General features: G+C 40.1%; 2 protein-coding genes across 2 annotated transcripts; one reads left to right on the forward strand and one right to left on the reverse strand.

Moving 5' to 3' along the window:
- Nucleotides 1-4045: 4045 nt before the first annotated feature.
- Nucleotides 4046-9552, reverse strand: LOC117305875 (protein Hikeshi-like). Its single transcript, XM_033790759.1, has 4 exons — nt 9283-9552; nt 7486-7723; nt 6394-6524; nt 4046-4492 (listed from the first exon to the last, which is right to left on the reverse strand). The coding sequence occupies exons 1-4, from the start codon at nt 9310-9312 to the stop codon at nt 4292-4294; spliced, it is 600 nt and encodes a 199-aa protein (XP_033646650.1). The 5' UTR covers nt 9313-9552; the 3' UTR covers nt 4046-4291.
- A 3657-nt stretch (nt 9553-13209) lies between these two features.
- Nucleotides 13210-18120, forward strand: LOC117305868 (cysteine-rich motor neuron 1 protein-like). The gene is made up of 4 exons (XM_033790753.1): nt 13210-13393; nt 15531-15725; nt 16066-16260; nt 17017-18120. Exons 1-4 carry the CDS (start codon nt 13306-13308, stop codon nt 17241-17243), a joined length of 705 nt encoding a protein of 234 aa, XP_033646644.1. The 5' UTR covers nt 13210-13305; the 3' UTR covers nt 17244-18120.
- The last annotated feature ends 611 nt before the right edge of the window (nt 18121-18731 follow it).

Below are 18731 nucleotides of genomic sequence, written 5' to 3' on the forward strand. Positions count from 1 at the left end.
TAGTACGACGGTTTAAAATCCAGATTAAAATGAATATTTGAGACCCATCCTATTGTTCCTGCAACCTGTAACTTGGAGACTGTCTTTTACACATCACAAACTTCCTTTGGTTAAATTTTGAGGCAATTCGGAGAGAAAATGTTTCCCAGGCTGAAAAAACGTCAAGCTTACCCCCTTGTCGTTTTTTCAAAAATCGTCCGAAATTTGTGTCTTCCAAATCGCCTGAAATTTCATACCTAGGTGTAATAGAGGGCGAGGAGCAGGAAAATCTTGGTTTTAGTCGTATACGATGGCTACTTTTTGAGATAATGCCTTATTTCGGATAGTACGACGGTTTAAAATCCAGATTAAAATGAATATTTGAGACCCATCCTATTGTTCCTGCAACCTGTAACTTGGAGACTGTCTTTTACACAAGACAAACTTCCTTTGGTTAAATTTTGAGGCAATTCGGAGAGAAAATAATTCCGAGCCTGAAAAAACGTCAAGCTTATACCCCCTTGTCGTTTTTTCAAAAATCGGCCGAAATTTGTGTCTTCCAAATCGCCTGAAATTTCATACCTAGGTGTAATAGAGGGCGAGGAGCAGGAAAATCTTGGTTTTAGTCGTCTACGATGGCTACTTTTTGAGATAATGCCTTATTTCGGATAGTACGACGGTTTAAAATCCAGATTAAAATGAATATTTGAGACCCATCCTATTGTTCCAGCAACCTGTAACTTGGAGACTGTCTTTTACTCTACCACCTGGCAAAATAATCCAACCTAGTTTTGGTATGAGCTACCCCAAATTCATTCCCGCGACAAGCAGTAAAATCAAGTCTATATAATGTACGGGTACAGGATTCGAACCGGGTGTACCAGCTCTCGGTGAACACGCATTGGAACTATCCAGTGTACCTAGGTGCTTGTTGTTGTGTCTGGGGTGATTTGTATACTACTTATAATAATTCACTGCGTCCACTCAAACAAAAAAGAAAAGAAACATACACCCAGTAGAGTTGAACAAGGGTCTCGTGGCTCCCAGTCCCATACGTCATGAGATTTAGTACAATTAATTAAATGAACCCAATTAACCACACCATTAAAGACGTAATTTTTGTTTTATTTATTTGACCTCGGAAGTTTTTTCTTCTGGACAATTATAAATATGTGTATTCAAATTATCCTTCTTTTTATAAACTGAAAGAAAAGAAAAAAATGGACTTGCCGTTTTTGTTCCTTAAACTTTACATGTAGGTCTTTTTGGATGAAAATGCTTTTGTGTTGTTTTTAATGTGATTTTGTTTAATTTCGGGCCCGTAATGGATACAAACTCTGGACTTACTACCCCTTGTGATGTTTTCAAATCTTGAGGGTGCACAATTATGAAGTTTGATTTTACGTTAAAGGGATTTGCACAACAATAATGAAAGAGAAAACATGAAACACAGATTCAACCTTATTCCATTGCAATTTAATTTCATACAGTTGCTATTAAAACTACGAGGAATTTAAATAACTACACACAATATATTGCAAATATTGGATAATAATAACTGTATTGTATTGTATCCAATTGTATTCCTTAAACAGAACAAACCTCATACCCTGGGGAAGGGTTACAACAAGGATCACAAAATTTCAACTTATTATTCAACAAAGAAGAAGAGCTCTCGAGAGGTCAGCAAAAAATAAATACTAAATTATGATTGGGTTTCGAAACACAATGCAAAATGGTTTTATTTTGAGAATGCATAAGGAAAGTTAATGTTTTCCTTCTCAAATAAGATACTAAAAACTGTGTATCTTTGACCCATGATGATGGTGTCATACAATTTCTTTCTGATAACAGTAAACATTGGGCAAAAACAAATGCAATGAATTTCCGTTTCCACATCCTCCAAGCAGTTAATACATCTACGATCCTTAAATTCTACACCTGTATATCTCCCAACCTCAACTTGTAATTTATGTGCCTAGCACCTAAACCTTGCTAAGCAGTGACGATATTGAGGATTGTGTACAAACAACTTAAGTATGGCTGTATCTCGAAGTTCTTTTTAAACGTTCTATATGTATATCTATTTGGTTTGCGGTAACACCATGTGTGTATCTACTTGCCAGGTAGAGTTTGTTCTTAGAGAACTGTCTTGCTTTATTCTACTACCGCGGAGTGGGTGTTCTGAAAAGAACTGTCCTGCTTATTAACTATTACCTGGGCGGATGGTAAAGAAATAGGCTGGGACTACTACTTTAGCTTATAGGATCGTAATTAACTGTAATACCGCGGAGTCAGTTCTTGGGTTGGTCTCAACGTTTCGACTAGCTTGCTCTAGTCATCGTCAGGAGACTGAACAAACTCTACCTGGCAAGTAGATACACACATGGTGTTACAGCAAACCAAATAGATGCAATGCCTTAAATCCTATGTCATATAATGTACTAAGTTTATTTCCTTTGGTAATCTCTCAAAGCAGTTGCAAATAAATACATTACAAAGTTCTTTGGATACTTTTTGTAACACTAAACACAATGCTCACAGATTTACATTAAACTTACACCGTTTGAAGACAATGATAGTAAAAAGCTTACCTTAAAGTGTTACTTGCTGAGGTGCTGTAGTTTGTGAGAAATGGGTAAAACAATGTCCTGAACATATGTTTTTACATGCTAAAATAATTTTCGTCTCATGATCACCGAGTCAAATTTTTTTTCCCAGGACATTGTTTTACTCATTTCTAAAAAACTACAGCTTCACAGCAAGTAATATTTTAAGGGAAGCTTTCTACCATCATTATCTTCAATTTGAGTAAGTTTAATGTAAATCTGTGGACATTGTGTTTTTTGTCCTACAAAAGTACCCAGACCCTTTAAATAAAATGCATCAACATAATAATAATACTTGGTTCTTATATAGCGCTTTGTATCACACCCTTAAGGGTCGAAACAAAGCGCTCAGTATTTTCCCTGCAAGGTATGTGGGGGCAGGTTTTTGAAGTATGGTAACGTTTTCTTATAGCACCATGTAATTGGTTTTACAAGGTGCTGTGGCGCAATATGCTTCCGCTTAAACCAGGAACACCGTGGCGTACCCCTACTCTTCTGATAAGCGCACTTAGTTCTTTACTGTGCATTACACAACACACAGGAGCACACTCTGGTTCGATCATCGATTAGAGGATCAGCGCAGAAGATAAGTACACATGGCATAGTCTTTAATGGACATTCAAGGCCGTTTGATCACAATTTTTCTGATTTTTCAAGGGTGAACAAAATACGGTAATCAGACTAAGTTAGAAAGAACACCATGCTCAATTAAAAAACATCACTATAATAATTGCATCAATTTCAAAGTAAAGACATCGTGCAACATGATTTATATACAGTTATTAAAAAATTGTTTAGTAAATGTGAAAGGCACTGGACACTATTGAGAATACACGGGTCGACTTCACAAAGAGTTGGGACTAGTCCTAACTTAGGACTAGTCCTAGAAGATATTAACATCCCAAGGCTAGTCCTAAGTTAGGACGAGTAACTCGAGTTAAAAGACTAGTCTTAAAGGCAGTAGACACTATTACTCAAAATAATTTTTAGAATAAAACCTTACTTGGATATAAGTTATAGGAAGACGTTGATTGCATAAAACATAGTGAGAAACAGCTCCCTCTAAATTGATGTAGTTTTCGAGAAAGAAGTAACTTTCCTCAAATTTGATTTTGAGACCTCAAGTTTAGAATTTGAGGTCTCGAAATCCAGCATAAGAAAGCACACAACTTCGTGTGACAAGGGTGTTTTTTCTTTCATTATTATCTCGTAACTTCGATGACCGATTGAGCTAAAATTTTCACAGGTTGGTTATTTCATGCATATGATGAGATACAGCAAGTGAGAAAACTGATCTTTGACAATTACCAAAAGTGTCCACTGTCTTTAACTCTTTGTGAAATCCACCCCTGGTCTTTGACAATATTACCAAACAGTGCCCAGTGCCTTTAAAGGGTCTGGGTACTTTTTACACAATGTCCACAGATTTCGAGAAACGAGTAAAACAATGTCACACAAGTTATTTTAGTCTCAGTTTTAGCATGTAAAAACCATAACATACCATACATGTAACTGGTTAATACGTTTTTACTTGCAATCACTGAGAGTGAGAGAAAAATGCTTTTGGTGACTTGTTTTTGTACTCATTTCTCAAAAACTACAGCACCTCAGCAAGTAATATTGTAAGGGAAGCTTTCTACTTTGTGTTACAAAAAGTACCCAAATCTTAAAATTTTTAAAATACTAAAATTACCGAAGTACAGCTACTTCCTCCAAAAATTCTGATCTTGAGCCATTTTTTTCTTGAAGTTCTGAAACCATTTATCTAGGACCGTCATGGGGATCCAGCTGACGTTTGGCTGGGGTGTCATCTGCGACTGGTTTATTCCGAACGACGAGGCGTAGTTGTAGAAGTTCTCCAACATCTTCATGGAGAACTCTGAGAAGCTGGTCAAAGTCGACGTCTAAATAAATGGAGAGAAAACAAAAAGTAAGTAAAAGGGACTGGACCCCTTTGGTAATAGACCGATCCATTAAGCTCCGACCCATTGCGTTTTGACCAATCACAACCCATTGCGCAACAAAAAGTCTGACAAATAAAGTCTGACATGCGTTTGCTTGGCGTGGGCGGACGAGTTGTGCAGAATGGCATAGGAGAGCCTCAAGTGTTCTTGCTCACATGTGCGCCGTGGGCGGAGCCTAATGGATCGGTCTATTGTCAGAGACCAGTTTTCAAGCACTTGCCATGCTCATGTATCCCAACATGTATGCATAAAATGTAACAAACCTGTGGAAGTTTGCCTTAATCGATTATCAAGCTTCCAGAAAATGGTTGAAGAAAAAAATGAGAAAGGCTTCACGCCTGAAATCTTTCGCAGATGCAAATATTTCAGTGAGAAATTACTTCTTTCTCAAAAACTTTGTTACTTCAGAGGGAGCCGTTTCTCACGATGTTTTATTTTACCAACAGCTCTCATCGAGTCGCATTGTGTTTCTGATAGTGATGTCAGATTGTGTTTCGTAAGTAAATTATGTCGTCGTAAATAGTGGTGAGCAACACAATTGATTCACCAAGCAGGAAGCCACGACTATTCTTGTAGCTGTCGTGGTGGTACGATTTACCGAGTAGTTAAAAAAACGGTACTCGCAACTCGACTAAGCAATCAATAGTCGGGACTTTGACACTAGTTGCAATAGTCGCCCAGGCTTAACTGCATCAAGATTAATTGAAGACATAATAATAATAAAGACAAGTTCTTATTCAGCACATTTTTCAATAACCATCTCAATGCGCTTTAGATTAGTGCCCTGGTCATTGGGCCAATTTACATCCCTGTAATCTTTCTCAGCTCCCTGGGGAGTATACAGCCCTGAGCTGCCTTGGCCGCCCCCCCCCCCCCCCCCCCCCCCCCCCCCCTGGGGAGTATACAGCCCTGAGCTGCCTTGGCACACCAGTGGCTTTTTCATACACAATATCAACCTCTACCCTTGCAGGTATCCATTTATACCCCTGAGTGGAAAGAAGTAACTATTATAGTCAAGTATCTTGCTCAAGGACACAAGTGTCATGACTGGGATTCGAACCCACACTATGGTGACTTAAACTCAATGCCCTTAATCACTCAGTCATGACACCTAACAAATCCGATGCGGCCCTTTCATTTTTCAAATGTTACTAAAGCTTCCAAATGTTTCCGCCCCAGAAAAAGCCCTAATATTTAGGACTCTGTTTCTGTGAACAGCACAAAGGAAGAGTCCTATAGAGGGCTAGGCGCAACCTGAACTCCTGAGATACTGGGCCCAATTTCATAGAGCTGCTTAAAGACACTGGACCGAATTGGTAATTGTCAAAGACCAGTCTTCTCACTTGCTGTATCTCAACATTTGCATAAAATAACAACCCTGTGAAAATTTGAGCTCATTCGGTCATCTAAGTTGCGAGATAATTATGAAAGAAAAAAACACCCTTGTTACACGAAGTTGTGTGCTTTCAGATGCTTGATTTCGAGACCTCAAAATTCTAAATTTGAGGTCTTGAAATCAAATTCGTGGAAAATCACTCCTTTCCTGAACACTACCTTAATTCAGAGGGAGCCATTTCTCACAAAGTTTGTTACCATCAACAGCTCTCCATTACTTGTTACCAAGTAAGGTTTTATGCTAATAATTATTTTGAGTAATTACCAAAAGAGTCCACTGCCTTTAAGCACAAAATAAGCTAAGCAAATCAAAATTATGCTAACCGGAATAAAGTTACCAGCCAGTAAGAATTTTTGTAACAGTATTTTCTACTTGAGCAGCTCTATGCAATTGGGACCTTGTCAGACCCAGCAGACTTTGCACAACTAAAAAAATAAAAATGTACCTGAGTAGTTTCTGCTGGTATCTGATGCTGGATAACGTGAAGGGGTTCCACAGAGATTCCAATCTGTGACATCGTCTTCATCGGCTGCTGTACAGGCATAGACTGCATGAATGAGTTGTTTGCAGAACTTCCTTTGAAAGACACATTCAAACAAATCATTAAAAAAAAATCAATCAATCAACCGCAGAGACAGCAAGGGTCCATCGCGCGATTTCATGTGTCCACGTCCTACAGCCCAACGCCACATGTGGTCGATTTCGCTAGGCCGGCCAAGTTGTTGGGCCCAGGATGATCGAGGGCAGCCTCTAGGTCTCTTCCAGCCAGGAGCTGGTGCTAGGCCTCCCCTGGAGTTGATGGCGATGCTTAGAGCTTTTTCAGCTGGGATGTTGTCAGCTAGGCGAGCGACCTGACCGAAGAAGGCAGAGCGGCGGTGTTGAATTAGTTGGTTGATGGGGGGCGGGCACGTTCTTTGGGTGACCTCATTGTTGTTGACGAAGTGGAACCACTGGCTGCCAAAAATTGATCATTGACACTGGACACCTTTAGTAATATTTTCAGAGACCAGTCTTCTCACTAGGTGTATCTCACAATATGCACAAAGAACAAACCTGTGAAAATTTGAACTCAATTGGTCTTCGAAGTTGTGAGAAAATAATGGAAGAGAAAACACCCTTGTCTCACGAAGTTGTGTGCTTTCAGTTCAGATGCTTGATTTCCAGACCTCAGCTGAGGTCCCGAAATCAAATCAAATATTTCAGTGAGAAATTACTTTGTCAAAAACTACGTTACTTCAGATTCAGAGGGAGTCGTTTCTCACAATGTTTTATACTATCAACAGCTCTCCAATGCTCATTACTACGTCAGCTTTTATGTTAACAATTATTTTGAGTAACCACCAATAGTGTTCCTTGCTTTGCTTTAGAGAATATCCCACTAGTCTTGCTCTGGACAAGAATTTGTTCCTGTAGACATTCGCACGTACATGTAATAATAATACTTGGCGGGTGGAGATGTGACAGTTATGCTAATAATACACCGAATATAAACACCGGCCTGATGAAACATATTGACTCCTTTTTTTGTCAAACATACCTTTCTTTAAGCCGACTACTTTAAAAATGGCACTTGGCTTATCGTTGGTGATGAAACCGAGAAACATCCAGACCATTTCGCCCTCCGGTGACGGCCAACTGAAGTAGATGGCCCCGCCCATTCCCTCTGGAAACGCTTTGATTCCGGTCAGGAAGACAACGATGTGGTTGATGGTAGCCGCATTGAAAATGTTGAAGAGGACATGAGTGTCGTCTATCTGTTGCATGTCCGTCTGGACCTAGAGAGTAAAATGGGTGAAACTAGTTAAGAGATGGTTGCGAGAACTAGATGTTAAATTTGCATTTGGGATAAAGAATTTCATATACTTTTGATTTTACCATTACACCGACGAGTAACTTTCATGAGTTCTCAGGCATACTCGATTACTTGGGTGGGATTAGAACCCAGGACCTTTGCAAATCTGTAGCAGTGTCTTACAAACTAGACTACCTAGAGTGCCTGGTAGCTAGAGGCAGTTTGAACCCTTTATTTAGGATGGTAAGAAGACACTGCTCTATAACTGCAAGGGTCGATGGTTCGAATCCCACCCAAGTTATATGCCTGTGATTTTTTGTCCACAGAACTCGGGAAAGTACTGAGTACTAACTACTAACATATCGGTGTAAAGGGTAAAACCACAATTGATCTGATTGCGAGTTTAGTGTTGGGGATGGGGAACAGAGGGGTCTCCCTCACTCCGAGGTCTCTGTAGAAAGACGATGTGGTTGATGCTAGCCGCATTGTCATTGTTAGAGGATGACGTGCGAGTCGTAAACCTTTGAATGTCCGTCTGGACCTGAGAATAGAATGGGTGAGAATAGTTAAGAGATGATTGCGAGTGTAAAGCCCGGTTCATACTTCTTCCTGCGAAAGCGAATCTGAATGTGTTGTTAGTTTTGCACCCCAAATTCGCCAGGAATAGTTCACATCAGTTTGCTAAGTGCTAAACAGCCATGTGAAATCGTCACCATTTGTTCTATCGCATATTTGCATTCGCATTTGCAGGAAGTATGAACCTGACTTTACACTCGCAATCCTTCCTACTACTACATGTACTTGCCGTCAACTCGTTTGGTGTCGTCCACTCCGTCAACACAACCAAATATCATTTTGATAAGCTGTTTCAATGGTCAATAGCTCTACTCTAGTCTAAAAAGAGAGCGCTGTACTTCTTGCTGTGTACAGCTTCTTGCTGTGGCCCCTAGCGTAGGGCCTAGCTGCTCTGTCTCTACTTAAAACACAGAAAACTATCCCCTATCCGTTTCATGTAAGTCCTGCCACCACTGTTTTTATATCACTGATTTCACAACAAACGAAAAAGGTATCTATCTTGTTTCAGAGTAAATAAATTTAGCTGTTCAAAGTTCAACTTCAATGATAATTGTTGATATTGCAATTATGATTTTTGAACAAGTACTAATGAAGTAGAGTCTCTACTTCATTAGTACTTGTTCAAAAATCATAATTGCAATAGACTGTCCTGTGCAGTGGCCGGTGGCACTAGCCTAGCTAGACAACTAGCAAGATACAGAAACGTTTCCCGAAACGTCCATTTTATTTGTTTGTGTGTGTGCATTTAATCCAGTAAAAGACTAAACTAAAACATGAATTTATTTTTTAAACAATTTTTTTAAGAAACAAAAAAAATAGGCTGGTACCCTCTTTGAAGCTTACTCAAAAAGTAAAACTATCCCAAGTATTCCCGCGACATCATAACCGAAGACTCCGAGAAGCCAGACTTGATTTGTAGTTGAATATGATTGTTATTTTTTTAACCGAAAATATTACTTGACTTACCAATCGTCCAGCGACCAAACAGCCGAACATTGTGGGTCTCCTGCTGGTCGAGAGAGCAGGAAACTAATTCCGAGGAAAAAAACCCTCTAGATTTGCATTGAATAACCGAAACACACTGCATAAACGGAGCGACGGACCGGCGGAAAGTCCCTTTCTTACACACACCACATTCATGTGTTAAAATGCAAGCCGAGAGAGGGCGCACTGCACCACTGGCCCTTTTAGAAACGACGGCTTCAGCTCCCGAGTCGAATCAGGCTCTAGCTTGGCTCCGCGAGAGTGTTTTGACAATAGCGCGTGTTTTGCATACACGTGCTCAGGGCTTCAGGCGAGAGAAAGGAGCCTGAAGCTGAATCCAAAGCCAAAGGATCACTCATTTTAACTATAATTTCCAATTCAATTAAATTTCAGTTTAATATAAAAGTCAAGCAAAAAAGCAAACATGTATTCCGGCGGGTGAACCTGGCTTGAAATGAGTCGATCCATGACCTAAATCAAGGTCGATCCTGACCCGGAAGTTTAGAGTGTTGTGCAATGTTCTATGCAGTTTATCTAATTTTAGTCGAGCTACAAGCAAAATTACACTTAGAAAATGAACTTTAAATAAATTAAAATGTTGAGGTTTGCTCTCGGCCTAGCCTGCACAGAGATACACAATTATTCTTCAACATCTGATACTGTTACTCACATAATAAGATACCAGACCTGTGTTGGTTTAAACGCTTAGTTTCCATGATGGAAATTAGAGCTGCAAATTGTTTGTTCATTGGAGTTTGGTGAGAAACACTTTATGAAAAGCCATTATTTTTCACACGGCATCAATTTGACAAGGGTCCCTTGCAAAATTTTACCAATGCATCTCGTTTGAAAGAACATTGTGCTGTGTAACCTGTCCTAAAGGATGGCAAATTTCACTAGGTACCGTTGAGAATTCACGCATTGTTGTCCTTTCACACGAAGTGCAACAGTGCAAAATTTAAGCAAGGGACCCCTCCTGTTATATCGATCTCGTGTGAACGGTGATTTAAACTCTTAAAAATGATTCCCAAACGGGTGGTTTAAGGGAGATCAGTTGTTACACTATCGTTACTAATAGCGTAATAGTTCATTACACAATGTTATTTTACCTGGATCAATGGAGGTCGAGCTCCAAGTCAAGTCGTCAGCCCAACAACAGCAAGCTACTGCAATGGATAAGACCAAGACAACTCGACCTACAAAGGCACACATGACAACACGCAGTCTTTAGTTACTTATTGGTAGAACAACACCACAGAGTCAGGCAAACAAGTCCAGCACCAGGTACACTGAATCAGTAACTTGTTGCAGCTTGGCTTTTACAGCAATTATTTTGGTGTTATAGCATTGAAGTTTAGCTCTCCGGGATAGCCCTCTTTCACTCGATATAAAAGAATGGGTCTTATTTTCTTGGTATGAGACCTCCGACGCAACATTAATGGCATCTAGTAGGAGGGTTCTTGAAACTCTATCTCAACATTGAACATGAGCTACGTTGTAGGCCTAAAAGAGGGTAGGGGGCCTTACCAAGAAATTAAACATATTAATATTGTTTTGTACGTGGAAGAAGCAAAGCTTAAGGCTGGAATGGGAGACTTTCTGGGACGATAGAGGGCAGCAGACTTACCGGGTAAATCCATTGTTCTCAGAATTATGCGCAGGTTCAGAACTACGTAAACAATGGAAATTTACCCGGTATGTCTGCTGCCACCTAGCGTTGGAAAGTCTCCTATTGATGAACAAAACATCCCAATTATAAAAAAAAAATTAAAACATAACGTGGTGCACCACCCCTTGTGCTCATATTGGTTTACATTCGGCGCTGAAAAGGCCCGTCATAAGCCAATGACATTTCGACAAGCACAAAACCTAGGTTTCACAAACCTGTTGTCCTATTAATCTTCTTATTTATAACTATTGTGTATTATTGATCAATACAAAATCATTTTGAATTTGCAATTTCTTCATAGTATCTACTATGTATTATTGTGTATTACTTATTTGAATTGACAAACTTTATTTTGAAATGTGAAATGTAAGGGCAGCAATGTATGGGTTCGTTCGTTTAGCTTCCCTGGGTCGACCCCAGTGTGTGGCGGTTTTTTCCCAGGACGAACGTGTGCAGATAATTACCCACGTTCGTCCTGGGAAAAAACCCACCACACACCGGGGTCGACCCAGGGAAGCTAAACGAACGCATCCATTGATGTATGATGAATGAATGAATGAATGAAAGGAATGATTGAATGAGTATGATGTTGTTAAACCCCAGCTAACATTCATTACACATAGACCTTTTCGCAAATACCAATGCGCAAGCGCAGACTGTTGAATGAGCTGCATTGTGGGATAGATATGGATCAAAATTCGGATACCAGCTAGACCACAATGCACCTAATTCCAAGCGTTACGCGCGCGCCCCGGTATTTACGAAAAGGTCTATGTTGTGTATCGCTGATGGATGGTGGTGGAGTTTATACTTCTTCTAAAATCCTACAAAATGCATGGCTCAACTTATATTTTCATGTAATACATCTTGATGTTCGACTTAACTTATAAAGGAATGGTCCGCCATGTGTTTATAACACATGCATAATGGTGCATATACCTAATTATTGTTTGAGAGGCTATAGAAAAAGAGTGATTAAAAGGAACATTACAGAATTTGTTTTGCCAACAAAACAGTTTACTGGCATTGTAAGCACTTTATTTACCCCCACATACATAAACTGACAAACCTGTAGAAGTTTGAGATCGATCAGCCAGCCAGTACTGTGATTTACCGCCTCCATACCAGCTATATCATTCACCACCCCCCCCCCCCCGCCCCCTGGGTGTGGAGAGAAACTCATGGGACACAAGTGTCATGACCGCGTTCAAAACAATATTTATGTTTTATTTCTTGGTAGAGGCCCCCTGCCCACGTAGGCCTACTTACAACTTGGCTCATGTTCAAGGTCACTATCGAGCTTCAAGACTTAAAGGCAGTGGACACTATTGGTAAGTGTCAAAGATCAGTCTTTTCACTTGGGTGTATCTCAACATATGCATAGAAATAACAAACCTGTGAAAATTTGAGCTCAATCGGTCGTTGAAGTTGCCAGTTGATAATGGAAGAAAAAAACACCCTTGTCACACGAAGTTGTGTGCTTTCAGATGCTTGATATCAAGACCTCAAATTCTCAGTCTGAGGTCTCGAAATGAAATTCGTGGAAAATTACTTCTTTCTCGAAAACTACATTACTTCGGAGTGAGCCGTTTCTCAGAATGTTTTATACTATTAACCTCTCCCCATTACTCGTTACCAAGAAAGTTGTTGTGCTAATAATTATTTTGAATAATTACAAATCACTGCCTTTAAAGGCACAGGGGTGGATTTCACAAAGATTTAAGACAACTCAGATCTCGAGTTAGGAAGATTTACTCGTCCTAACTTAGGGCGAGCCATATGCATAAAATAACTAACCTGTGAAAATTTGAGCTCAGTCGGTCATCGAAGTAGCGAGATAATAATGAAAGAAAACACCCTAGTCACACGAAGTTGCGTGCGTTTAGATGGTTGATTTCGAGACCTCAAGTTCTAAACTTGAGGTCTCGAAATCAAATTCGTTGAAAATTACTTCTATCTCGAAAACTACTCCACTTCAGAGGGAGCCGTTTCTCACAATGTTTTATACTGCCAACCTATCCCAATTACTCTTTACCAAGTGAGGTTTAATGCTAATAATTATTTTGAGTAATTTCCAATAGTGTCCACTGCCTTTAAGGTGGGGGCGGGGCGGGGGTGCAGGGGCCTTACCAAGAAAGAAGACCCATTGTTTTAGTACCTGGAAGAGGTATCCCGGCGGGCTTAACTTCAGCGCTAACACACCAAAATATTGCTATATAAAGCAAGCCGCAGCAAGTTACTGATTCAGTGAACCTGATGCCGTATAACTCGTTTGCCTGACTGTGTGGTGTTGCTCTACCAATAAGTAACTACTAAGAAATACTGCGTGTATAGTCATGTGTGTCTTCGTAAGTCGAGTTGTCTTGGTCTTATCCATTGCAGTGGCTTGCTGTTGGGCTAACGTCATGACTCGGGATGATACAGGTAAACAACTAAATGTGTAATTAATCTTTCCGATAGCGTAAACGATATATTTATTATATAATAGTGTGAACAATAATTTATGGCGTAAACACTTATTGGTAACGCCGAAATGTAGAGCTGTGGAAACGGCTCCCTCTGAAGCAACGTAGTTTTTGTGAAACGGGCAATTTCTCACTCTCAAAAGTTTGTGCAACAAGGGTGTTTTTTCTTTCATTAATCTTCGGCAACTTCAATGACCTATCGAGCCCAAAATTTCACATCAATTTATTATGTTATGCACACCAAGTGAGAACACTAGTCTTTGACAATACCAAAGGAAATGTGTCCTGTTATCGATTTCACAAAGAGTTAAGAGATATTCTTAAGTTGGGACGAGTTACTCGTCCTAATTACTTTTTAACTTTTACCCGGGCGGAGAAAATTGTGGGACTACTATTTAGCTTATAGGATCGTTACTAACTGATAATTGCACACCGCGGAGTAACGCGGAGTAACTCGTCCTAACTCGAGATTAGACTAGTCTTTTAAAGGCAATGGATACTATTGTATATGCTCAAAATAATTATTAGCATAAAACCTTACATGGTAACGAGTAATTGGGAGAGGTTGATGGTAAAAAACGTTGTGAGAAACGGCTCCCTCTGAAGTGACGTACTGCAATGGATAAGACCAAGACAACTCGACTTACGAAGACACACATGACTATACACGCAGTATTTCTTAGTAGTTACTTATTGGTAGAGCAACACCACACAGTCAGGCAAACGAGTTATACGGCATCAGGTTCACTGAATCAGTAACTTGCTGCGGCTTGCTTTATATAGCAATATTTTGGTGTGTTAGCGCTGAAGTTAAGCCCGCCGGGATACCTCTTCCAGGTACTAAAACAATGGGTCTTCTTTCTTGGTAAGGCCCCTGCGCCCCCGCCCCGCCCCCACCTTAAAGGCAGTGGACACTATTGGAAATTACTCAAAATAATTATTAGCATTAAACCTCACTTGGTAAAGAGTAATTGGGATAGGTTGGCAGTATAAAACATTGTGAGAAACGGCTCCCTCTGAAGTGGAGTAGTTTTCGAGATAGAAGTAATTTTCAACGAATTTGATTTCGAGACCTCAAGTTTAGAACTTGAGGTCTCGAAATCAACCATCTAAACGCACGCAACTTCGTGTGACTAGGGTGTTTTCTTTCATTATTATCTCGCTACTTCGATGACCGACTGAGCTCAAATTTTCACAGGTTAGTTATTTTATGCATATGGCTCGCCCTAAGTTAGGACGAGTAAATCTTCCTAACTCGAGATCTGAGTTGTCTTAAATCTTTGTGAAATCCACCCCTGTGCCTTTAAAGGCAGTGATTTGTAATTATTCAAAATAATTATTAGCACAACAACTTTCTTGGTAACGAGTAATGGGGAGAGGTTAATAGTATAAAACATTCTGAGAAACGGCTCACTCCGAAGTAATGTAGTTTTCGAGAAAGAAGTAATTTTCCACGAATTTGATTTCGAGACCTCAAGTTTAGAATTTGAGGTCTCGAAATCAAGCATCTGAAAGCACACAACTTCGTGTGACAAGGGTGTTTTTTCATTCATTATTATCTCGCAACTTCGACGACCGATTGAGCTCAAATTTGCACATGTTGGTTATTTTATGTATATGTTGAGATACACCAAGTGAGAAGACTGGTCTTTGACAATTACCAATAGTGTTCACTGTCTTTAGAGTCTAATCTTTGTGAAATTCAACCCACTGTCTTTGAAAAAAACCAACGCATCTAATTGTCTCCTTACGATGACTAGAGCAAGCTAGTCGAAACGTCGAGACCAATGTTTTGAACTGTCTCCGCGGTAATGCAGCTAATAACGATCCTATAACTTATAAGCTAAAGTAGTAGTCCCAGCCAGTTTTCTCCGCCCGGGTAATGTAAAGTAGGACAGTTCTTTTCAGACAAGAACAGTCTCCCCGAACAATCCGATAAATCTACTCCGCGGTAGTAGTAGAATTATATATAAAGACAGTTCTCTAAGAACAAACTCTACCTGGCAAGTAGATACACACATGGTGTTATACCGCAACCCAAATAAATACTTTTACCTCAGTTTGTTGAATTGTCTTTTACTAATATCTTCCTCTAGCAAATGGAGAAAGAGACAATCTTCCTTGTGAGTACCTAGGCAAACCTCTACTCCATGGCGAGAGTATCAAGCACGACTGTATAGTATGCACCTGTGATAATTATACAGTGAGCTGTATGTTTGAGTCATGTCCACCGCTCAACTGCAGACACACAATCAAAGTTGAAGGGCAATGCTGCAAAGTCTGCTTAGAGGGTAAGTCATCTCTAAAAGATTTGTTTTTGCTAACGCCGAGACCAAAGTTCAGAACTGACTCCGTAGTGCAGCTAACGTTCCTATAAGCTAAAGTAGTAGTCCCAGCCAATTTTCTCCGCCCAGGTGATAGAAAGTAGGACAGTTCTTTTCAGACAAGAACAGTCTCCCCGAACAATCCGATAAATCTACTCCGCGGTAGTAGTAGAATTATATATAAAGACAGTTCTCTAAGAACAAACTCTACCTGGCAAGTAGATACACACATGGTGTTATACCGCAACCCAAATAAATACTTTTACCTCAGTTTGTTGAATTGTCTTTTACTAATATCTTCCTCTAGCAAATGGAGAAAGAGACAATCTTCCTTGTGAGTACCTAGGCAAACCTCTACTCCATGGCGAGAGTATCAAGCACGACTGTATAGTATGCACCTGTGATAATTATACAGTGAGCTGTATGTTTGAGTCATGTCCACCGCTCAACTGCAGACACAAAATCAAAGTTGAAGGGCAATGCTGCAAAGTCTGCTCACAGAGTAAGTAATAAAAGAACATCTGTTTCTTCTTTTATAACAAAACAGTTGCTGGCAGTGTAAGCACTCTATGGGTGCGTTCGTTTAGCTTCCCTGAGTCATCCCCGGTCTGCCTCGGTGCGTTCGAATAGCTTTTGACGTCATTCCAGGGGCTCACTAAGGTCAGCCCAAAGTGCCCTGCTTGTGGAGTGGGTCACTTGAGGGCTGGCCCCAGGTAAACGATGTCACTACGAGAGCGGTGAGTGGTCGTTCGTTTAGCTCTTGTCAGGGGCTCACCCGAGTGAGCACCGCGGGGTAGACCCAGGGAAGCTAAACGAACGCACCCTATGTAATCCACCGTATGCTTAAACTGGCTTCTACCATAGGTCAATCCATGGTCCATTATCACCTTTCACCTACATTCACAAACAAGCAGACAGCCGAAAGTGCAGCTACACCCGTATATCACCTCAGACCAATCAAAACACAGATATGTAAAGCTACGTCACTGCACGCTCGTCCAATGACGTCGTTGTATCAAATGATATCTTTGTTTCTGAAAAACAGGTGCCTGTCTTTATCCTTGTGGATTATCCTTGTGGATAAAGACGGGGCCAGTCTAAGCTCAGGCCATAGCGCTTTGCTCTTGAAAGTTCAAAGGTACCAGTGCGTTTTGACCTTTAAAAACCCTCTTGTTTTTCGCAAAAGAAATTTGTCAAATTATTATTAATGAAACCGATTGTTATTATTAGTAAAATAGTTTGCTCTTGTTTTACACAGCACCACCAACGACAGTCATTGAAGACATTGCAGGCGATGAAGAAATAAGTAACGAAACACCGCCCTCTACCGACAGTCCACCACTCCTCTCCATCTTAGAAACGGGAAGAGCTCAGTTGCAACTGGATCAGGATCGCCTTCAGATCGAGATTGACCACCTTGACGAAACTCGTATAATGAACAAACAACTTGCAGCTCTGATTTCCCTCATGGAAACTCAGCGTTAAATAATTTATTTTATGACCACCAGGCAACCACAGTCTCTTATGGGTAAACAGTTTCAGATGTTGAATTTTCTATAATGCAGGGGAAAGCAACAAACCTCAATTTGAAACTTTGCAAGGTGGAAATACGATATAGTGAACAACAGGTTTGCGGTAGTGCGGTAGCACCATGTAATGATAATCTCAAAAAGTTTATTATGTTTTTAATATTACTTGTTTGTAGCTTGCTTGACTACAATAAACTGAAGTTCGATTGAATTAATAACATAGTTAATGTGAATTATCCTGTATTGAGTGCTGCGCAACACTAAACTTCCACGTCAGGATCATCCTTAATCCGGGTCCAATGGCTTGTCCCATTTTAGGGTCAGTTTGACCTGGAAAACATCTTTGTTCAATTGCGGTTTGCTTATAGCTTGACTTTGATAATAATAAGCTGAAATTTAATTGAAATTATTACTAAGTTTATGCGAGTGATTAAGGGTCGAGTGTTGCACAGAACTTCCGGTCAGAATTTACCTGGAACCAAGTCAGGTCCAATGGCTTGACCCATTTAAAAGGTCCGTTTGACCCAGAATACATCTTTTAATTGTGTTTTGCTTTCAGCTTGACACATGAATTATGTTGCTTTCGGCATGAATGAAGCACATACATTTTTCTCTATATAAACTCTCTTTTTTTTTTTAATCTTTTTTTAGGGCTCCCAAGTGTTCATCTTTGGGGGATATAGATTTATAGAATTCCATATGAGTGCCATGATTATTGGTAACAAATCTTACACTGTAATTTGATGTAGTCACGCATTGCGTTAAAGGCAGTGGACACTAGTGGTAATTGTCAAAGTCTAGCCTTTACAGTTGGTGTATCTCAACATATTATGCATAAAATAACAAACCTGTGAAAATTTGAGCTCAATCGGTCATCAAACTTGCGAGATAACAATGAAAGAAAAAAACACCCTTGTCACACGAAGTTGTGTGCGTTTAGATGGTTGATTTCGAGACCTCAAGTTCTAAATCTGAGGTCTCGAAATCAAATTCGTGGAAATTCACTTCTTTCTCGAAAACTATGGCACTTCAGAGGTAGCCGTTTCTCACAATGGTTTATACCATCTACCTCTCCCCTCGTCACCAAGAAAGGTTTTATGCTAATAATTATTTTGAGTAATTACCAATAGTGTCCACTGCCTTTAACGCAGGCCTTGTTCGAGCATTTTTGTCAATGCCTTCGTGGAGCAAAGAGCAGAGAGCGACTGGAACGGGAGACCACGCGCGTGAGTGACTATCATGGAGGTATTTTCTTGCTCCATGATGACTATAGAGAGGCATTGCAAAGTCACGTTCGCCACTCGAGTGTGTGGTCTCCCATTCAAGTCGCTAGGGATTGCAGCTCCCCAAGCCACGAAGGCCTTGACAAAAAGGCAGGCCTTGTTCTAACCTCTGACCTTAACACATCAAAATCTTTTTTACTGTGCTGTGCTGTTATTGGTGC

This window comes from Asterias rubens, unplaced genomic scaffold, assembly GCF_902459465.1.
Source record: "Asterias rubens unplaced genomic scaffold, eAstRub1.3, whole genome shotgun sequence".
NCBI lineage: Eukaryota > Metazoa > Echinodermata > Asteroidea > Forcipulatida > Asteriidae > Asterias > Asterias rubens.